The sequence below is a fragment of the Nyctereutes procyonoides genome, unplaced genomic scaffold (assembly GCF_905146905.1).
Source record: "Nyctereutes procyonoides isolate TBG_1078 unplaced genomic scaffold, NYPRO_anot_genome, whole genome shotgun sequence".
NCBI classification, from domain to species: domain Eukaryota; kingdom Metazoa; phylum Chordata; class Mammalia; order Carnivora; family Canidae; genus Nyctereutes; species Nyctereutes procyonoides.
Window position 1 is genome coordinate 12720203 of NW_026575144.1, and position 21861 is coordinate 12742063.

General features: G+C 42.9%; 1 protein-coding gene across 1 annotated transcript in view; it reads right to left on the minus strand.

Moving 5' to 3' along the window:
• The window catches only part of PCNX2 (pecanex 2), a 291225-nt gene that overhangs the window by 37677 nt on the left and 231687 nt on the right, over nucleotides 1-21861 (minus strand). Inside the window, exons 24-25 of the mRNA XM_055308988.1 lie at nucleotides 17941-17999; nucleotides 13563-13778 (exon numbers count right to left, since the gene is read on the minus strand). Coding sequence (XP_055164963.1) covers nucleotides 13563-13778; nucleotides 17941-17999 — 275 coding nt within the window. The remainder of the gene's footprint in view (nucleotides 1-13562; nucleotides 13779-17940; nucleotides 18000-21861) is intronic.

The window sequence follows — 21861 nt, forward strand, 5'->3', positions numbered from 1 at the left end:
GCACACTCTGGGGCTTCCAGAGTGAGTAATGACCACAGTGTCCTAACCAATCCACCCACTGGGACCCTAGTACTGCAGGCACTAGACCCCGCAGGTTGGGGAGATGTCTCATCCCTCCAAATGGCACACTGACAACACTGGTTTTTATAATTCAGCACGAAACTCTCTTTCAATGGAGAAGTGAGACAGTTTTTAGACTACTCAAGGAAGAAGCAGAAAGGATTAATTTTCACCTCAAATAGATTAGCAAACCTAGTTAAATGGAATGTCTCAAAAATCTGCATTTCTTTACAAATTCTCTCTCCATACTTCTCCGTCCAGGCCTGGCATTTATCATGTTGGGCTGAATGTCAGGGTTGGTTCCCCCATCCCCTTACATCAAACAAACTGGAAGGGGTGTGTGTGTGTGTGTGTGTGTGTGTCTGTGTGTGTGCATGCGCATATGCGCACACTGTCACACACGATACAATGCAGAGTTTAGATTTCCATCACGTGAATGAGATAGGTAAAACCAAACACTATCAGGAGCATAGGTATGTTTCTACATTGATGAAAGGCCAGTTGAGGACACAGTGTGTAATGAAGGACTGCCACTTGACAGAGACATCATAACTGCCGAGGGTTTTTAACAAACACTTTAAGTAGGTCTCAGCACCTCCTCTATGGAACAAAAGATGCAGAGTCAGGATCATATTGTAAAAGAATATGGAAATAAAAACCCAGTCATTTCTATACATGCACTAATTTGTTGCTTAAATGCAAATCAAGGCCATAGTCTTCTCAGAGAGGCTCAGGGGGTTTAGAGCACATTCCCTCCCAAAGGAACATTGAAGGTCAACCGCCCCCACACTGTGACCTCTTGCACCATTGGTGTCAATGAATGACAAGTTGGCTGGCTGCTTCTGTCTGGTGTTTCCATTGAAACTAACTCTTGGCATCTTTTATGTTAGGGTGTTCTCATGGTCTAAGTCAGTGGGACATAGGAAGGCATTCAATAAGTAATTCTTAAATTATTTTGAGAGTGTCTTAGGGTCTTAGTTCTGATAGCTGAGAAAGCCTAATTAAAGGAAATTAATTTTTTTGAACTGAAAATATATCTATTTGATCCCAAATGTCGTGCCAAATAGGATATGTACCAATTTCCCGAGTGTGGCATATGACAGCCACTGCTGCTGCACCTGGCTGCCCTCCTAACAACTGACCCTTTCTTCCTCCCTTTGCTGGTTCCCCAACGAGCAAGCACTGCTCCCCGTTAAATGCTCTTTGCTGGATCTACCAGTGACAGGCCAGGCTTGGCTTATTTATTCACACTTAATCCCAAAAGGAATGAAGTCAATTTAAAAAGGCATACATGGCACAATGGCAAATAACAAAATTTAAGTATAAAAATGGGACAAGGAAAAAATATGATGAAGCCATAATAATGTCAAGAGACCCTAACTGCATTCTGTGATATCCTATATATTTACTAAAGGTGGGCCACAGATGGCACTGGGCTTTCCAGAAGCCAAAGCATAAAGAAAATTTAAGTAGTTTCTTGTCCTTAAGATAACAGCAAAACAATTACCTGCAAGGATCACAGCTATTTCTGGCAAAGACACCAGAAGGATAATGCTCCCAGGACCCTAATAAAAGGAATATTGTACAATATGGTGAACATCATCCTTAACAGCATTGCCCAGAGAATATGAACACAAGCTTCAGCAAGCTGCTCTAATCTAGCCAAAGTGCCATAAAGTAAAAGCATGTCTAGGGGTGGCCCAAACAATTCAGTCTTGAGTATGTGGGTCTTGTATCTCCCAAGGGCAGATTTTAGAGACTCTTGAGGGCAGGAGAACTTCATCCTTTTGAGGAAATCCTCGCTATGGATTATTTACTCTCCACCTAATGCTGACAATTATTGTGCACTGAGTGGCAGTGGATTTTAATATGTTCTCCCTGACAAGCCCAGGAAGGCAGATATTCTGTGTGGCTGGTGAGTGCAGGCGTCCCGCTTTCCTGGTCAGCCAGGCTGGAGGTAGAGCTGACATTCTACCAATTGGCTTTGGTAGTGCCAGAGAGAACGGCTGCCTGACAGAAGGTCTGGTAACCAAAACTTAACCCAAAGTGTCCCCTGCTGCATCACAACCGCATGGGGAGTACCATCTGGGCTGAGAAGCCCTGGGGCCAGAAGAAAGGGGGCTCTGGGCAGCCCCACTGGAGTGGAGACCTGACTCCTGATGGAGGCACTTGAACTTAATTTTTTTTAATTTTTTTTTTATTGGAGTTCAATTTGCCAACATATAGCATAACACCCAGTGCTCATCCCATCAAGTGCCCCCCTCAGTGCCCATCACCCAGTCACCCCCACTCCCCGCCCACCTCCCTTTCCACTGCCCCTTGTTCATTTCTCAAAGTTAGGAGTCTCTCATTGAAAATTAATTTTGTAGTAAACAGGCACATAGTGGGGATTTTTGAATCTCAAGGAAAAACAAGTAAAGTTGCAGTTAGGAAGTATTCCCTGGCAGCTTTGGGGGAGCAAAGAGTCCGGTGAGGGGGACATCAGCCCCCACAGTCCCACTGCAGGTGAAAAGTGATAATGGGGACTTCAAAGAGACACATTATAAATGGTCCCCTGCAGCAGAAAGCTTCATTGAAAGAAAATGTCAGCTTGCTTTACAACCTTCCAGTGAGAACATGCAAGATGAAGTCTAAATGCATGACATACTGTAAAGACTGGGCCTCTTGACCCTCCCAGGTTCCTCCTCATCTGACATGAGTACTTTGAGAAACACTGCTCAGGGGTCCCAAAGACTATCTGGATTCCACAGAAAATCCCTCATATCACCATTACTACGTTTAGTGTTCTCCAGCAATAACAGTTTATTTTTTTATCTTTATTTTTTTAAAGAGTTTATTTATTTATTCATGAGAGACAGAGAGGCAGAGACACAGGCAGAGGGAGAAGCAGGCTGCATGCAGGGAGCTTGATGGGTGACTCCATCCCAGGACCCCGGGGTCATGACCTGAGCCAAAAGCAGACGCTCAACCACTGAGCCACCCAGGCGTCCCCAGTAATAACAGTTTAAAATAACTTCACTGGACTTTTATTTGAGCTGAGTTTCTGAATGATCACTGCCTTCATCACCCCAGCATGCCAGACACTGGGCTAGTGTTTTCCATGTGCTGAGCAACGAGGCCAGCAGGGAGCGGCAGAAGAGAAGCAGTCCCTGGCCACGGAGTGGACTACAGTCAGGCACAGATCGGATTTTAGCCATTGCTTTTCAAGCTACAGGGCAGACTTAGAGACACACATTTTGGGATGTGTGTGGATTTTATAAATCATATTCCCTTTTGAGGTCACAGTTAAGCTTGTTCCTAAGTTGTCCAGGGCCACAAAAGGAGAAGGCCACCAGATATGGCCAAAGCTACACTCAAAGCAGATCACTTGCACGAACGTTTGGACCTCACACACACACATTACATGTTGGAAACACAAGAGGTGTGAGACAGGGTTCGGCCCCAGCCAGCTCTTGTTGGGGAAACACCCCTCTACCATCCCAGTGCACTTCTCATCTCGTGCCACACATATAATGATAGACAGGCTAACGAGAAGAACATCCATAACATTAAGGAAATCTAAACTAGCATTGCCTCTTGCCAACTGGTTATAGCAAGGGGCCATTATGTGACCAAAAGAAATAATATCAGAGAAGACTTTAAAGGTTTTTGAATTATTGTCATTTTCAGGGAAGTCACAGTGTGATTTCCCCCACACTCCTCCATTGCAAAACCTCTTCTACAGTTTCATAGTTACAGAGATGCTTTTCTCTGCCCCTCCTCTACCCCGTACTACTCTGGGACATAATCCTGGAACAGGAGCTTACAGGCAAGTCATATGCAGGTCACCTATCCCCAGCTACTTGCCCTGGCAAGAGACTCCTATAGGTGCTAGACTTCACCAGATTTAATTTCTGGGAAGAAATAATTATTATAGCAAGAATATGTTTATACATAAAGCTGTCCTATGACCCATCCCATTTCCTGATGGCTAAACATCCATTTGATAATAGCCCCTCGAAATTAATCCAAATTGAAAGATGGAGAAAATGATTGCCAAGAATATGTGACACGACCAAGGTTACGGAGCAGAAGGAAATCCAGGAGTAGGACTGGTCTATTGAGACCCTGAATAGTTTATTTCTTTATTATTTTACCGGATAATTTCTCCCCTAGTCTCAAATTCCAAGACTTCATCAGCATTGGACAAGAGCATGAGGAGAATCTAGAAGTGTATTGGCCCAGTGTGCAGTAGGGGAAAAATATGTTAGAATAATTTATACCTGTTTGATTTTGTGGGCACAGCATAGCATATAACCATTTTATATTTCAAGGAGACTCAATTTGTATTAAGCCATATCCATATGAATAAAATTCTCTTATGTCCTGTTTGGCAAGCTGGATTTCAAACATGGTGAAATACTTTTCAGTTAAACAGCATTGTTTCTTCTCGGAGAATTTTTATTTCAAAACATCACCTATTTATGCAATTTTTATCAACTTGAAAAGTAATGTATCAGATAGCATCTCATTTTTTGCACACATTAACCTGCTTGTGCAGGTGTAATTTCTCCTTTTATAAATGAGGACACTGAGTCTCAAAAGCAACTTCTCTGATAGAACAGTCTGGTCTTTTGAATTTAAAATCAGTATTTTCCCCTTTATCATACACTGTCTAATAAAGCTATACAAATCATAGGCAAAAGCCCTCTGAATTTACTTTTTTCCACCAGCCCATAGGAGAAAATGAAATGAACCAAGTCACTTCGTGTACACTGTACCTTATATTGGGTGGGTTTGAAACGCAGGTATAAGAAACACTGAAATATATAATAATTATCTCTGTGAAGAATATGGTTTTTCTCCTGCTCCTGCCCCACTCACAGATGAGAAAACCAATGCACTCCGCCTTACACAGAAGAGTCAGATACTTTCTCATTCATATTTAATTCCAAGTTGTCTTATTTTACTTTTCTCCAACAAACTTATTTTTGAGTGTTGTTAAAATATGCAGACTCTGTTAATGTTCAACAGGAAAGCCTCCTTTTTTTCTCACAGACTGGCTATATCTAGACAAGCATGGCTTTGTCTCTCTCACTAACAAGTCACATAATTTGAAATGAAGAAGAATATGTGTTAAGGAATTCTAAATGGAGAACCTATTATTTTATGGGTAAAGGTTGGACCCAAGGGACTGAACTGATTACTCAAGCCAAGTAGGAACTAAAGACGCGCTAATGACCTGAATGTTGCCATAGAGAAGAAAGAATTCTAGTTTCAAGATTAGTGGGGTAGCTATGGCTCTCCATGGATTTGCCAGTTAGGAGAAAGGTTTGGGTTGGATGAACTTTAGATAAGATTAGTGACACAATTATTTTAAAAATGTCCCCACAGGCCAGTGATTATGGAGTGTTAGCCAGACTATGGGATGGCTGAGACCAATTCATGCAAACAGGCACATAAATCCTTTCTTTGATAGGATTTTCCAGATCCACTGGTAATGTGTGGCTACACCCTGCCTTAGCTTCCCACATTCATTCTGCAAGAGCCTTCCAGATTTCACAGTTGTTAAGGCAGTTGATCATTCAAGAAACTGAGCTGCTAACAGTGGTGACGCCATCTTAATTTTTATGAGCACTTACATGTAAAACTTTTAAGTTTCAACAACCAGTGAGATTTTAAAATAATGGTTACTTATTCCTTTCTTCCTTCCTTCCTTCCTTCCTTCCTTCCTTCCTTCCTTCCTTCCTTCCTTCCTTCCCGCTCCCTCCCTCCATCCTCTCCATTCCCTCCATGGCAGTGTGTTCTACTGCAAAGGTCATGGACTTCAGGGACATCCACATCCAGGTGCTTACCCCTCCTCCACCACTGGGGCCTGGAGCAACTTACTGAATCTCATTTCCTCAACTTTTTTTTGTCTCAAATAGGGATAATAACACCTGCTCACTTTATAGAGTTATAATACAAAATATTCTAGAATATTATGAGGACTAAAACTAAAGTGCTTAGAATGGTACTTGGCAAAGAACTGATGTTCAGGAAACCTTAGATGGTTTCTATTTTCTCCTTCAACCAATGTTCACTGGACTTCCCACATGAGCCCATCGACACATGGTAGGAGGGACATGAATGAGACAAAGAGTCTCCACCTTTGAGAGCCTCACAGTCTAAAAGAACTTGGCTTAATCAATATTTCGCAGCATGCATGAATAAAGAACTGCATATATAAACTTTGCAAGAATACTGAAAATAAGCTTTGGTTTTTAAATTATTACTTATTATTTTATTATCAATTTATTATTGACCACCCACCACATGTGGCCACATGTCTGACATCATGGTAACATTCTGATCCCCAAAGATTCATGACCTAGACATACAAGGACCTAAAAACAAACATCCAGACTTTGTTCTAAATAAGAGGACAAAGTAATCTATATTGGTTGTTTTGTTGTTTAACTACTGTATGAGCAAACACTGAAAGTATTTGATCCCATGGAAATGTATATACAAAACATAAAATATATATAAATGCAGTATCATTCATCATAAAAAAAAGTACTGAGAAAAGATTAATTGACAGAAAATTGTAGTTAGGCAACTAATAGAAAAGGTAAATGTCCACATAACATCATGCATTTCTGTTACCGCTTTGCAAAATTCCACTTTATCAAATGACACTTTAATATTTCCTAAGGCTTCCCCTAAGAAGATTTCTGGAAAACTGATCTTGCTGTGACAAAAATGTAGCAGTCCTGTATTAATGAGGCTAATGAAAGCTGCATGCATAACTAAATTTCATCTCAGCAGCCCCAAAATTTCCATTTGCATGTGACTCAGCCTTAGATGATAGGATCTGCTTCATCACCCTTGAGAGAACACTGCTTTATGGAGGTTCATATCATTTGCCATGGGGAGCTCAGGACCCCCTGTAGCCTAATTTCCATAGTGCTGTATAAATCACATTTTCTGACCTGATCGCAACTACCACCCAGCCTCCACCCAGGTTACAAATCCTTGAGATCCTTTTGCTTTGCCCTCGGGAACTCATGGTCTATTCCTCAACTTCTCTGCATGTTCTCCTCTTCTCCTTGGTATCTTATTGGAGAGCTGGCTCTCCCTGTCTCCTCTGCAGCTCCCCCAAATGGGGCTCGTCATTTTCCCACAGTCCTCCAACCCCAAGGTCTGGGAGGATGGAAGACCTCCTCTTGCTTCCCAATTATGCTGTGAGGCCATTCTCTCTGTCTATGCAACATCATTCTCCCTCATTGCCTCCTTCCAGGGCCCTTCCAGGGTCACTCCAAGTCCATGAAGATTCCGGCTCAGGGTCACTGTCACTCCCCAGCATACCTCTAGCCATCCGTCTTGAGATTTAAGGATCCACAGAGATGATCCTTCCAGCATCTTGGTCCCAGACTCCCATTCCTCTAATGATCTCATCTCCACTCAACTTCAACTGCTCATTTCCATGGCCATGACCCTAGGCTGTGATTACCCAACATTGTCTCCCCGTATGAATGTTCAAACCCCCTGCTCTCCAGCAATCACCTCCTATCTTTCCAGCTCATTCCCTCTAACATTGCAACTTCAACAATCCTGACATTTTTCTCGGATCCAGAAAGTCCTTCACCAGGTCCTATCCCCCTATTCTCATTCCCTCACTCCCCCTCTCTCTCAGCTTGCATTCTGTGGCCAGGCATTGCAGTCATCATCACACCCTTGCACACACTGTCAGTTCCCTTGTCCTTGTTTTACTTTATGGCATTCAATTGACTCAGTCTCTATCTTGATTAAGGCCAGCTCTATTGTTCTATACCTGCATCCATGAAGCTGAATGTGGCTTAGGGAAACCATGAGCAACATTAACACACCTTCCTTTAAAATCACAATCCCTAACCTCAAGTGGGCTCTTCATACTGGCCAAATATATTCCCCACCCCCACTCCATCCATTCTTCCTCCTCACACCCATCTCTTACCTGCATCTGGGCCATACGCTCGCTCTCCTCTCCTGCTACTGTAGATAAGCTACCATGGATTCCATCCTCTCAGCCCTTGGGATTCTATCACTTGCCATCACAGCAAGGCCTCCTCTTTCCTTTGCCTGAAATCCTGCCACTCTGCTTTACTGCTGTGATAGTGCTTCTGATGCCCAGTCCTTTCAGCAGCTGGTGTGCTAGTGCTCAGGAGGGCCGACCTTCCCTGTGTGGTGCTGTATTAGCAAGAAGTCCACAGATGCTCAGCTTCCATCTTGACACCAGCCATGGTCTCAAGATTGGGATGTCCACCAACAGCACCTACTCCCCGGGAGAGAACTGTACTTGGGCTCCAGCAGAGAGGAGGGGTTTGACTTTCCCCCAAGTGCATTATATGGTGGAAGTAGTTTATATTGCCTGACCTAATAGACTGTCAGAACTAGAAAGACACTAGGAATGTGGAAATCACACCAAGGCTCCAATGATGGAATCAAGAATCTGAAAGGCCAAGACACTTGTGATGCTCTGTTAAATATCTTAATATCTTTTGGTTGCTGTTTCTTTGGCAACTAGAAAAATATGTGGAGCTTCTGAAAGGGTGTGCAAGTGGACTGAAGGCATTTTGCCCCAGTTACTTAGCGTTTTGTAAACTAAATGAGCACCACAGTCCAAATCCAAACACACATCCAGAAGGCCTGAAAGGGAAGAAGAAGGGAAAATGGTCAGGTAGAAAGAGAAGTTCTGGTTAAGAGCCAGAGTCACGTGGGTTTGCCTAGTTCCAGCTCACTAGCCATGAGCCTGCAGAAAGTATTCCTCTCCTGGTGCCTTGCTTTCCCATTTGTTAATTCATTAAGTAGGATGAAGAGATGGGATTGTGGCTGTTCTAAGGGTAGGTGTCATCTTCACAGGCCAGTGCCCTCTCCCTAGCTTGGAGTTCACACGCATCTCATAGAGCCTCCCTCCAGTGCCTTTTACTTTTGGCTCCTACTCTTGTTTCTTCCTCTCTTCAGACAATATTCTCAAGTTGCCTGGTTTCTCCTGTTTCCAACACTGAGGTTCCTCATTCTTTTGTCTCTCCTTCTGACAGAAATAGGTGAACCAATCAGCCCAGGTCACCTGGATGACTGAAGGAGAACATAAATGGATTGAACAGATAATCAACAATTCCTTTTCCATTTTTCTGTGTCATGATGGTTAAAAGGGATCTAAAATACAATAGATTCCATTTCTTTTGAGAGACCTTGAATCTGGTGCCCCTCACACTGCTGGTCTTCTAAAGTGTATTATCTGTTACCCTGACTTAGATGTAAAGTCAATGACTAGTCTGTCAGGTCTTGAATGATTTTCCAAAAGGCCCCCTGGTTACGTAGATGCAAATAATACCCATAAACCCAAGAGCAGCAAAGGCACCAGAGTCCTGTTTCTTTACATTTAACAAGAATTTATTTCTATTCTAGCATGCATGAGCCAAAAGAAGTAGGATAGAAAAATGTGCCTTCCTTATTTGTATTCTTGACTTGAATTTGTTTCAATCATTCTCTATGGTATCAGCTAACAGAAAAATGATGTGCCATGGGCCCTAATTATTTTGGGGGGCTATTCAGGATCTAAACCTCTATTCTATGTTTGGAAAATTACCTAGTATATGCCAGACTGGCTAACTGTTCACTAACTTTTTACTTTTACTTTTTCTCCTGAGTACTCAGCTAGACATTTCCCAGCTTCTCTTATAGTTATGTTACTTCTAAACAATAGAACATAAGAGCAAATAATGCATTCCAGGCTTAGGCCTATCCCCAAACAACCTTTCGGGCAATCTTCCACTCCCGGCCAGCTTGATGTTTAAGCTCAGAGTGACCTCAAAAGCAATGTGCTAGGGCAGAGGTTCTATTAGCCAGGACCCTTGATGGTGTGAAAGGGAACCATCCTCTACTCTATCACCTCCTCTCACTGATCAGATTCTATGTGAGTGCAAAATAGGCATCTGTTGTGTCAGCCACGGAGATGTGGGACTTAACTATGACAGCAGCTAGCATGACTTCAGCTGATGATGAGTCTTGGCAAGAGGGAGTGGTCATCCCCCCACCCCCCGGGAACTGAGAACTTAGACACTCTCTTTCCCAGCCTCCCTTGCATCTAGAGCATATGCATCTCAGCTTCATCCATGAGATGCACCCCTGACTTTGACTAATGAGCTAGTGTCACAAAGAAGCAGGTGCATGGGACATATTCTGTAAGGGAGATGGTGGTAAGGGCTCTTCATCCAGATTCAGGGGGTAGCAGGGGCAGCAGCAGCATCCAGGTTCCAGGATCATGGTGTCGATAAAGTAAGGGCAGTGCCTGGGTCCCTCCACCAAGATGTGACTGCTCCATGGCATCAGTGCTGTGGTGTGATTTTAGACATTGACTTGACTTATAGCCACTAAGCCTGCTTTTCCAGCCTTCTCAGAAAGTCTGCTCCCTGTGCAATATCTTCCAATAAACCCTTCTCCTGGTTAAGTTAGCTAGAGTTGATTTCTGTTGCTTGCAACTAAAAACTCCTATTGATACAACTGCATCCTTTGCAGTGAGAAATAAACAGGTGATTCTCTTGCTCCTTGGCCACGGGAGGCTATCCAGAGTGCATTATTCATTTCCTCAGAGTCAATCTGTGCCGTGAGCAGCTCACTTTTCCACTGACGGCTTCAGTGTCCTTCAGAAATGAGAACCAGCACACCTGGATTCTAACTGCCCCAGGTCATACTGAAGTAGGTAAAATTTAACCAAAATAAAGCCTGCTATTTGGGAAAATAGGGAATTGGAGAGAAAAGTGAAATACTGAGGGGATATCTTAGAAAAATATTCAAGGAGGAGAAAGAAAACAAAATCTTCCCTGGGAACACTTTTTTGTAATATATATTACAAAAAGATATAAAAAGAAAGAGTCACTTTAGGTCAACTGAATTCCTCCGGCAACTAAAACATAACTTATGGTTTTGTCATGTTCTCTTAATAGGGCTGTTCTAGACTACAGTAGAACTAGGTCAAAGGAAATGTATTTTATGGGAGGAGTGGTATCGGGACAGGTTAACTGGCATTTTGTTCCCAAGACTTCATTATTAGGCTTAGGCTATTCTTACAGGCAGGTTACATTTCTACCGCGGTTGGCAGGAGGAAGAAAAACCACCTCAGGAGACCCTCCTGGGCAGTCTCACATAACACAACTGCCTCTATCTCATGCTCGAGCACACACATGTTGGTTCTGAAGCTCCTTCCAGATTTCACCTGTGGCAGCTTCCAGAGTCTAGTGTGTTGTTATGAGATTGGCTCCCAGTGACTCATGCAGTGCGACAGTGCCATTTTCTACCACACAAGTTGGAGCTGTCCTTGGGGATGGCTTTGGCCAATAGAACATGATGGGAGTGACATGGTGCCTATCCCCAAAGTAAGTTCCTTGAATTAGATTCTTAAAATTTGTAAGAATGCACAGAATCCATGCTTAAACCACAGAACCCACTATTCCCCTCTCCCCCAAATGTATTGTACAAACTTATATAGGAATTGAATGCTAATAAAAGTAATGGATATTCACAAAACTAATGCTTGGAACCAAAAAACTGGGTTAAAGAGTTAGGTAATTGTGCTAAAGATATAAAATAATGGTGATTTGTTCTCGGCTAAAAGGTATATTGTTAACCCTGTGAAGTTCTGGATGGCGAGGACCTGGCTCTTAATCATCTTTCCGGCGTTGTCTGGGACCCCTTTCTCCAAACCACATTCTGGCTACTCTGTGCCTCTTTATCATCATGTGCCTGCCTCTCCCCTCCAACTGTAGCGTCTCCTCTGCTGAGCTGACCCACACCCCAGTCTGATCCCAGTGCCTCTTCTGGACCCCATGGCACCCCATGCATGGCACTGCCATGACCCTCATTGCTCAGTATGTGTCTCTTGTCAGGAAGGTTCCAAGCTTCTTTAAGTGGGGGCCTGCACTTTTGTATTCACGGCACATAGCTTGATAAGTGTCTTCTGAATGAATATAAGGCTCTTATGTTCAGTTCACTTAGATGGTTACTTGATTGTTTCACTTAGATGAATCAAGGGCATTTAAAAAATAAATATCCAAAATGGAGCCCTTGATTACATCCCAAACCCGAAAGTCCTGTTCTTCATCCAGGCTTCTTAGTCTCAGTAAACGCACCTCTGACCACCCAGGCACTCAACCTGGAAAGTGGGGAGCATGCTGAGCCTCCTCTTTCCTGCACCCCCCAACACTGGGCCCGGCCCTTTCCACCTGCAAGTCTCCCTGTGCTTCTCTGTCTCCACTTTCCTTTCCTGTTTGGGTGACTCTGAGACACTCCTATATTGCCTTTCTGTTTCTGCTTTTGCCCCCCTGTGGACAGCCTCCACACAGCTACACGAACAATCTCTGAAAGCATGAATTAGGTCAGCTGTCCCATTTCCGGAACCCATACACAGCTCCCTGTTATGCACAGAATAACTGCAGCCCCTCACCCTGGCTAGGAGCCCCCACCTGCCGAGGCTCCCACCTCCTCCTGTGCATGGCACTGCCAGCATGCTGGTTAGCTCTGGTCACGTCAGCGCTCCCCCACAGCCACACAGCGCCCACCAGCCCCCAATCTGCAACATTCTTCTTCCTGCCCGCCTTTCCTGGCCACCCTGTCTGATGTAGCAGTGCTTCGGCCTTGCCTCTGCAGGGACCATGGTCACAGAAGCCTTATTTACATCCTTCATAGCGCTCTCCACCATTGTGATTAGTTTGCTCTTTTGTTCAATCTGTTCGTTCTCCGCATCTCCCACTGAAGGTCAACATCATGAGGCTGAGTCTTTCAGGTCATGTGCTCATGGCACCTCCAGCATTAGAAGTTGGCCAGACACAGAGGAGGTATTAGAAAAACATGTATTGAATAAACGAAGAACATAGGAGAAGGGACCTGGAGCACATCTGTTATGCTAATCCTTGCAGGCTCCACCACTAGGCTCCAGCATCGGATTAATGGAAAAACCGGGGTCACGCTTTCAAGATTCAGGTCAACTCAGTAAATGCAAAGCAATAAGCATCCAGAGTGCCCGCATATACATGATCTCATTTAAGTTACACTTTTTGAGGCCACTATTCTTTTTCCTCCTCTCATTCTGCAGTGGAAGAGAAAACTCAGACCCTGAAAGATTGCCCACTACAGACCTCAACACCCGAAACCCACAGAAGCAGGTTCTGTTCCAGGTCTGGCCTCCACATGGATCCCATGCATGTTCCACAACCTCCTGTCACTTCCGAGTTTTTCCCAGAAGGACTAAAACCAGAGCCCTGACTTTGCTGCTCCAAAGGTTTACACCTGATGATGCATTTCCCTTCACTACCCTCTCAGACAACTGGGATGTGCCTATATCAGAATACATATATAAAGGCAGTTGTAACCAGCTCCCTAATTCTCGGTCTATAGGACAAGAATTCAATTATTGCTCTTTCACAGCAACTTATTAAAGCTTTGCACGATAATTAAATGAGGCAACTGGCATCCAACACCTTCCACAATGAAGAGATTCTTACCTCGAAATTCCAGTCCTCGAAGCTGAAAAGTGACAAGACCATTTCCAATTTCAATCAGGTGAACAAAAGCATTGAGGTAGTCTGAGGCCAAAATAAAGCAATCGCCAGAGCTGTAGTTACCCCATCGACCAAGGACTAAGTCTCCACACAGGGACTCCTGCAGAGCCCTGGTCAGGTGCTCGTAGAAGATGGAATTAAGATTGTTGTCATCATTCCCTAAAGACAGAACAGGAAATACGCTCAGAGAGTACTTTCTCCTATACACTCAGACCTAGGAAACAGCAAGTTATCATTTTGATTAAGGGTAAATCAGGCTTTTTAGATACTTTGCTCATTTTTGTTGACTTTGTGAGACCCTTCTATTTTTTCCCTTTATTTTCTTTCCAGGCAGTCTCATCTATATAAGTGGATTAAATTATTGTCTTACTGCAGATGATTTACAAATTCATAGTTCCAGCAGAGATCTCTTGTCTCAACACTAGACCTATATACTGACTTGTTTATTTAACATCTGTTCTTTTATGTCTCAAATGCTCCTCATTTTCAACATGCCCACGTCGGGTTCCCCCTTCCATTGCCCATCTCAGCAAATGGTACCACCCCCCAGGGTAGCCATAAGCAGGATCTCTGTTCCCCCTCCTTCACACGCCAGCCTCTCAACTTTGCTTTCTTCAAATACTCTTTTGCATCCTTCTCCATTTGCATTACCCCTACATTATTCCAAGCTGCATTATTTCTCAAGTGGACAGCCACACTAGTTATATGACTCACCTGTGTATCTTCACCGGGACCAGCTGCCTGATCCACTCCCCACACCACAGCCAGAATGAGCTTTTCAAATTGAGAAGCTGGATGTACTCCCTAAGACCTCTCAACCCCATTACTTCAAGCTCTTAGTGGTTTTCCTTTTTTTTTTTTTCTTAGTGGTTTTTCAATGCTCTTGAGATAGAGATGAGGCTTCTTCATACCACCTATAATGGGGTTCCCTATAATTTAGCATTCCCAGGTCTAAGCTGGGACAGTCGCAGGTGTAAGCTAGGAGCAAATCTGGGCTATATGGACATACAAGAAGCATGCAGGATCTGCTTCCTATTTCAGTCTCCATCCTTACTTCCCACAAACTTCCTCCTCCTCCCTTATGCTCAGCATAGAACTTCTTTCAATGGAGAAACTCCCATGTCTTGCCCACCCTGGGCCTTTGTAGACACCAATCTACACCGATCTGCCCTGGTTATTCTTTCATGCCTCTCTGGCTTCTTAACAGTTATTATTCTTCAGACCTCATCTTCATGGCTACTTCAGAGAAGCCTCCACTGACCACTTCACTGGGCCAAATCCCCCATCACAGGCTCTCAGCACCATGAGCCTCTGCTCTGAAGCATGTGTCACAGTTGGAATCTGACTTTTGGTTTTTATGTGTATATGGTTAATTGATTCACATTTGATTAATTCAATGCAGTGGAGAACGTAAAGTGAAGAAAATATGTAGTGAAGGAAATGGGATCCATGTCTGAATTTGCTTATTTCTGGGTCCTAACACTCACAGAAGTCCTAACATGCACAAGGGACTAGCTAAATATCTGCTGAATCATTGATAACACCATGGATCATACAGCCTCTTTAAGATAATTTTTTTTTATTTTTAAAGATTTTATTTATTTATTCATGACACACACACACACACACACACACACACACACAGAGGCACAGAGACACAGGCAGAGGGAGAAGCAGGCTCCATGCAGGGAGCCTGATATGGGACTCGATCCCGGGTCCCCGGGATCACACCCTGGACTGAAGGCAGCGCTAAACCGCTGAGCCACCTGGGCTGCCCGAGAATTTTGTTTTTAAGAGCACAACTGTCATGTAACTCCTGGGGCTTTTTGAAATCAAAATCATTGAGGATTAGAGATAATAGACAGCATCAATGCATATGTATATGCTACAATATAAACAATTACTGCTAGTCTTATATATCATACACAAATACATGTTTTATATATTATAATAACATAGATATTATATAGATGTCATTTGCTGTTTTGAAATTATATATACATATAATTCAGATTTATTGAGGGATAATCTGTGTAAGATAAAAATTCTTTTTTAGTGTGCAATCCTATTAATAAATGCATAGTCACAAAACCACCAATTAGCAAAATGAATTTGACATTCACCAATTTTGTGGCATCCAGCAGTCTGTTCCACTTCAGTGTTGAGCAGTATTCTGTAATATGCATGTACTAGAGCCTGTTTATCCATTCATCAATTGGAGGACATTTGGGTTGTTTCCAGTTTTAGTGATTAGGAGGAAATTCACCAAAAATATTCATGAGTGGAAGTTTATGTGAGCGTAAGTTTTTGTTTCTCTTGTGTAAAACCTGGGAATGGGCCTGCCATTCTGCAAAGTGGCTGTATCATATTTGCACCCCCGCCAGCCTCAATGATTGAGAGTTCAAATTGTTCTTCATCTTTGCTGAGACTTGGCATTGTCAGCAGTTGCGTGTTTGCTTATTTAATTTTAGCCATTCTAATTGGTGGATGATAACACCATGAGAGGAGTGAAGGAAGGGTACAGGAGAGGAGAGGGAATGTTGGAGGGAGTGTGGAACTGGGGGTTCATGGTGTGTTTCCTTTAATCTCCTTTCCACTCCCTCTATCTGATCTCTTGTAATGAAGCACAGAAACGTTCTTTAGAGAAGGCTGGATAAATGTGGAAATCCTCCTGCTGTGGTTTTGGGTCTTGTGGGTGAAGGAAGCGCCGGAAGGGTCTGGAAGAAACGTTTGCATTCTGTACTTTTATTTTAGGAGCCTCTTATGTTTAGGAGGAAAATTCTGGCTCTGGAAAGTCAAAGAAGCATAGCTGCTCTAAAGGAGAAATGCCTAAAGCAAACCTCAAGTCTCCCTTCTAGACTGTCTATTGGAGTGGAGGCAAAGTTAGGGAAGGTCCAGATAAAGACTGCAGATCTGAACAGAACTCCCCCTGCTCCATATCCTGGGGAAAGGGAGAATGACTGGGGGTGCAGAAAGGTGAAGACTGACCCCGAATGTACCTTCATAAGGAAGAACACTGATCCACCTGTAAGAAATCTATAAAATAACATCATCAAATTATGAATATCTTTGCAGGGCATTCATGACAGTTGAAAGTCAAGTTGAAATTGGTGCATTTATAACATGATTATAATTAATGGAGAGAAATAAACTACTCTGTGGGCTGAGTCATGTCACATAGTCTAATGAAATATCAATATGCTAAATCCTCTGTGTAGATGAAGCCTGCCTGACCTGCCATCAGTTCATTCTCAATGATGAATCAGCATGCATTCCGAGACACTAATTAGAGGTTACTTTGAGTCTCTGCCACTTTTAAAGGGAAGGCCTTATTGAGAGAATTAACTTTTGCTTAATTGTTCAAACTGTTTGATATTTAAAGAAAACAGAACAATTTCAACCACTGAAGTGGAGTCTTTGTAGAACACCTTGACCAGAGATCCACATAATTGGATTAAAATGAGACAACTATTATGGATAACTAGAGGGAAGATGCACCTGTGAAACTATCCATATGCCTACTGTCAATGGCCCTGCAATGTCATAGAGCCCCACAGCTGCACATAAAGACACTTACTTATAGCCAACTCTCACCCCGCCCCAAGTTGTACTTACTGACAAGTTGAACTTTACATCCATAAAATATAAACCCATATCTCCAGGTATTTTCCCATTTCAAATTAATCATGTATATGCAATTCAAATATAGATAAAGACATGATACAATTCTTCCTAGACAAAACTTTTGACACAGGGGAGAGAGTGAGGAGGATAAAAATGGAACATTTACTTTCTGATATGAGGGAAAAAAGAGGTAGAAGGTTAAAAATAAGATGGATTACAGAAAGCCAAAAAGTAAAATAATTTCCTAGAAGTAAATTGTCCATAGCTTAATGTTAAATGAAGTTTCTGAAGATTTCTGGATCCTAGATCCTGGAATGATTTGCCTTGAGGACATCATAATGCCAATGGCTTCCCTAAGAATTTTTTTTGCTACAAGATGAATGGCAAGGTTGAGTCTGTACTTGCCTTCTGTCACACACTAAAATGTCTTCATTGACGGTCCTTCTATACTGAACAGGTACCACATCAATTCTAAGTAATGGAGAAAAGCATTTCCAAACCAAATCAGGATGTTCGGTCAGTCTATTTGTATAGTTTTCTTTTCCTAGTCAGCATATTTAGTACCAAGATATGCATTATGTCTACAATGACTAAAAAGAATGAGAACTCATTTCCCCTGTTTAGATTGAAGGACTCCATCTATACAAGAAAATAGATAAAGAGTTTACAAAGAGAGAAGAAAAAGGTATCTTCTTACCTGGATCCTTTTCAATTTGAACCACCAGCCTTGTGTTAGAATTATCCACACGCCTTGTGCTAGAAGGGACCACAAAGGGGCAAAAGGTCATGACTGGATCATTACAAATGAGAAACAGTTGGTTTACAGAATTGGCTGTGTGTTGGGGAACGCAGGGGATATGGAGCTCCCATATCAGGGTGATTGCTCCAATGTGACAATGCTGTAGGCAGAGAGAGGTGTCTTAAGATAACAGAGAGGGAAAGGTACAAGAAACACATGGAGGGGAGGGATGATGACATCTCAGGATTGGGAGATCAGCCTGATGCCTTATCAATTCTGAGCACCAGGTCCATAAAATAAAAGCAAGTACTTGAACTGCCAATGGAAGGTCACTCACTTTCTGAATTTGAAAGCAGTACCCACACAGGCATCTTTCTTTTCAAATTGATCCCACAAAACTGTGGTGAGCGAGTCAGTGTTCCAACACTTGGTGTTAAGTGCTGGGCCTATTCTTTAGGCCTCTCTTCGCTTGAACCACAAGAATGAAATCAGCTCTTACAAACTTGGAAGAAGACAGATTGTCCGTAGCCATGGCAACAAATAGCTGTCAGAACCAGTTTTAAATCTCTTCAGCTATTTCAACTCACCTCAGTCCGGCCTCTGTAAGCCAGCCAACCCATGGCCCCCTGCTTCTGCAAGCCAGCCAGTGGCGGACAGACTCATTCCAGACTTCTTAAGGGCCGACCAATCAACAGTGCGTCCCCAAGTAACCGCATGTGTCAGTGGTATCAACCCACTCTGCCCCTAGCACCTCAGCCATTTTTGAACTTTACACGTCCCAGAAGCCCTTGGTAAGTGCAACAGTCAACTCTGCTCAGAGACACTGCGCCTCACCCGCTTTGTCTGTTTATTTCAGATATTCAGTGATTTCATCCACTGAAGGATGAAAGACGAGGTTGACTTCAATCACATGAGCTTGGATGTTTAACTGTTCATGATGTACAAAGATGGCAATTTCATATGGTTAAACCTAAGCCATTAAGAAATGGCTTTCACTAGAAATATATCATTGCATACAGGTTTACAAACAGGTTTGAATATCATGAGGGTCCTACTAACATTTGTGAAAAAACTGATCTTTAGCATGCCTGGCCTCTGCCTTTGCTTTTTCTACTCCAAACATGCTAGCTAGCCTCTTTCCATCTCTCTAGTGTGCTCCAATTTCCTATTCCTGTCACCCTGCCTCCCCTAGAACTCTTTGTGACCCTTGTGTCCTCTACTTGGAATCCTTACTGGCCCACCCTCTTTCCTGACACAGTTCTATAGTGCTTCAAGTCTGGCCCAAGTATCGCTCTCAGGGAGAAGTTCCTGACACCTGCTATAGGTGAGACTCATGTCATACTTGAGTCTTCACACATCATACCTCTCCTTTGGGTAACCTGTCATGGTTAATATTACCAAAAATGATGACAGCTAATATTGCCACAGCACTTCTCTGCTTAAGCACTTTATGTGAGTTAACTCATTATACAGCTGCTTTCATAGGGTATTACCCATATAATAATGGGTATTCTTATTACACCCATTCAATCTGAGGAGGAACTTGATATAGAGTGGGATCAACTATAGAGCCCAAGGTCACAGAGCTAATAAGTATGGAGCCAGATTTGAACCCAGTAGGCTGACTCTACCATGTCAGGTATTTCTTTGTGGATCATTTTATTATATTCACCTCTTACACCCAAAGCAGCATGAAGACACACCTTTGTTTACAACTGGCATGAATAAAGAGCCCAATATGATGCTGTTTCTTAAGTTATTTTTTATCTCATGACACCCACTAAGAAGAAAGGAGACTAGCTGCCACTAACTTAGAGTTAAACATGATCGCTGAGGGATCCCTGGGTGGCGCAGCGGTTTGGCGCCTGCCTTTGGCCCGGGGCACGATCCTGGAGACCCGGGATCAAATCCCACGTCGGGCTCCCTGCATGGAGCCTGCTTCTCCCTCTGCCTGTCTCTGCCTCTCTGTCTCTCTCTGTGTGACTATCATGAATAAATAAATAAAATCTTAAAAAAAAAAAACAAAAAAACATGATTGCTGACATCCTGAGTATGATTTAATAAATGACAAGCACTTGTTAGTAAGAGTGCTTAAGAAGCAACCCAGAATGCAAACTTCTGTTGTGAACTTGTCTCTTGGGAATCAGAAGAGAAAATAAGTATTTAGATGGAACTAAGAAAAAAAAGTATTCTCTTTTCCTCACCTGTCTCAGATATTTGAGAACCATCTAGGCAAGATCTTGTTTGAGCTTTGTGGGACAGAGTCTGCAAATGGGTTGGAGAGAAGAAATATTCTGTTGCATCTCAAAAAGGCTGTAAATCCTACCACTCTGTTCTATTACTGCGTCGGTTTTCCTTCCAAATACCCTCAGATCAGCTTTGAAAGTAAAAGAGCCCAGGGTGGCAAAAAATAAAGCAAACAACAAAATTCTTTCTAATGAAGGCAGACATCCCATGTCGCCATAGTTAGTCCCTAAATGGAATTTTAATTTCACCTGAAGACCTAGGACAAATGAAATTTTCAGCGGCAGAATAAACAATTTTTAAAGTGGGGCTGAGCCAAAAGAAAGTCATTTACCAAACTCCTTGGGGAATTAAAACACCTTCTAAAACCATGTTAACTGGAAAGCTATCTTTTCAAAAGGCTACAGAATGCAGAGTGCTAAATTCGATCAGCAACAACTAAGCTACACTGCCTGTGTACCCCAGGGCCTCTGGCTCTCCACCAGACTAAGAAGGTGAACTGTCAGCCATACGGGTAATTTGAGTTTTTCTCCAGTGCTTTCCTCCTGTACATTTGGTGCTTACCATTCAAAGGTGCTAATTAGCTCAGTAATTGGATTTCTGCCTTAACTGTCCAATTGCATCAACATCAATTCTGTTTGCGCAGAGAGAAAACGGGGGCTTGTATTTCACGCCTCAATCTCAAGGGGGGAACAGAACGCTGGTACATGTTGGGTGTGCATTTATCTGCACGTATTCTTCCTAGCACCTGCCTGGCAAGTCCCTGTTCATTGCTAGGCAACATCGTCCTGAGGGCCACAGGCCAACAGTCTAGTCAAAGGCCTTTCCAGATAGGTTGACTTACTCTGAAGCATCTTCCCTTATGTTAATATGGAATGCAGAAAATCAAGCTAGTTTCCTCCCTTCAAATTTTGCTTTCTCACCTCCTGATGTGTCTCCCTAAGTCAAGCACCATCTCTCTTATATGGTTTCACCTGAGGCACCTAAATAATTTAACAGTAATTTAATCATACTGCTTCAAATTCCCATTTGTCAGCACACATAGACTATTTATGGGACAATTATTCCTATTTTTTTTTATGGAAAAGTGTGACTGGCTGGAATGAGAAGTTTGTTCTACTCATGCAACAAACCCAGAATGGAGTTATGGGTGGACTGTAGTTCTATTTAGGGGATAGGATGGCCTTGGAAAAATCTACATGAACGAGATAGCCAGACCTTCAATAGGACACTGTCACCTTTTAAATTGGATATATACACAAAGTTCATTCAGGCTTATTTTGCATCTTTAAATTTTGCAGCCACTGATAATCAGATTAGTTCTCTCAAATCCAGAGAAACTCTTCTGGCTGCTGGGTCACTATGTGCTTCAGAATGACTTGGCATGAGAGAAAATTCCTAAAGACACAGAGTTAGACAACTGGCATAGTGCGCTCCACCTGAGGACAGACATTCAGGTAACCTCCAGCCTTACTACCATCTGGGAGGTCTGGTCTAGTTCTGGTTTCCAGTCCTTTGGGAGTAGTTGTTTGGGACCCCAAATTAAAGGTTGGGAGTCTTTGCAGGCACCTGGGTGGCACAGTTAAGCATCCAACTCTTGGTTTTGGCTTAGGTCATGATCTCAGGGTGGTGAGA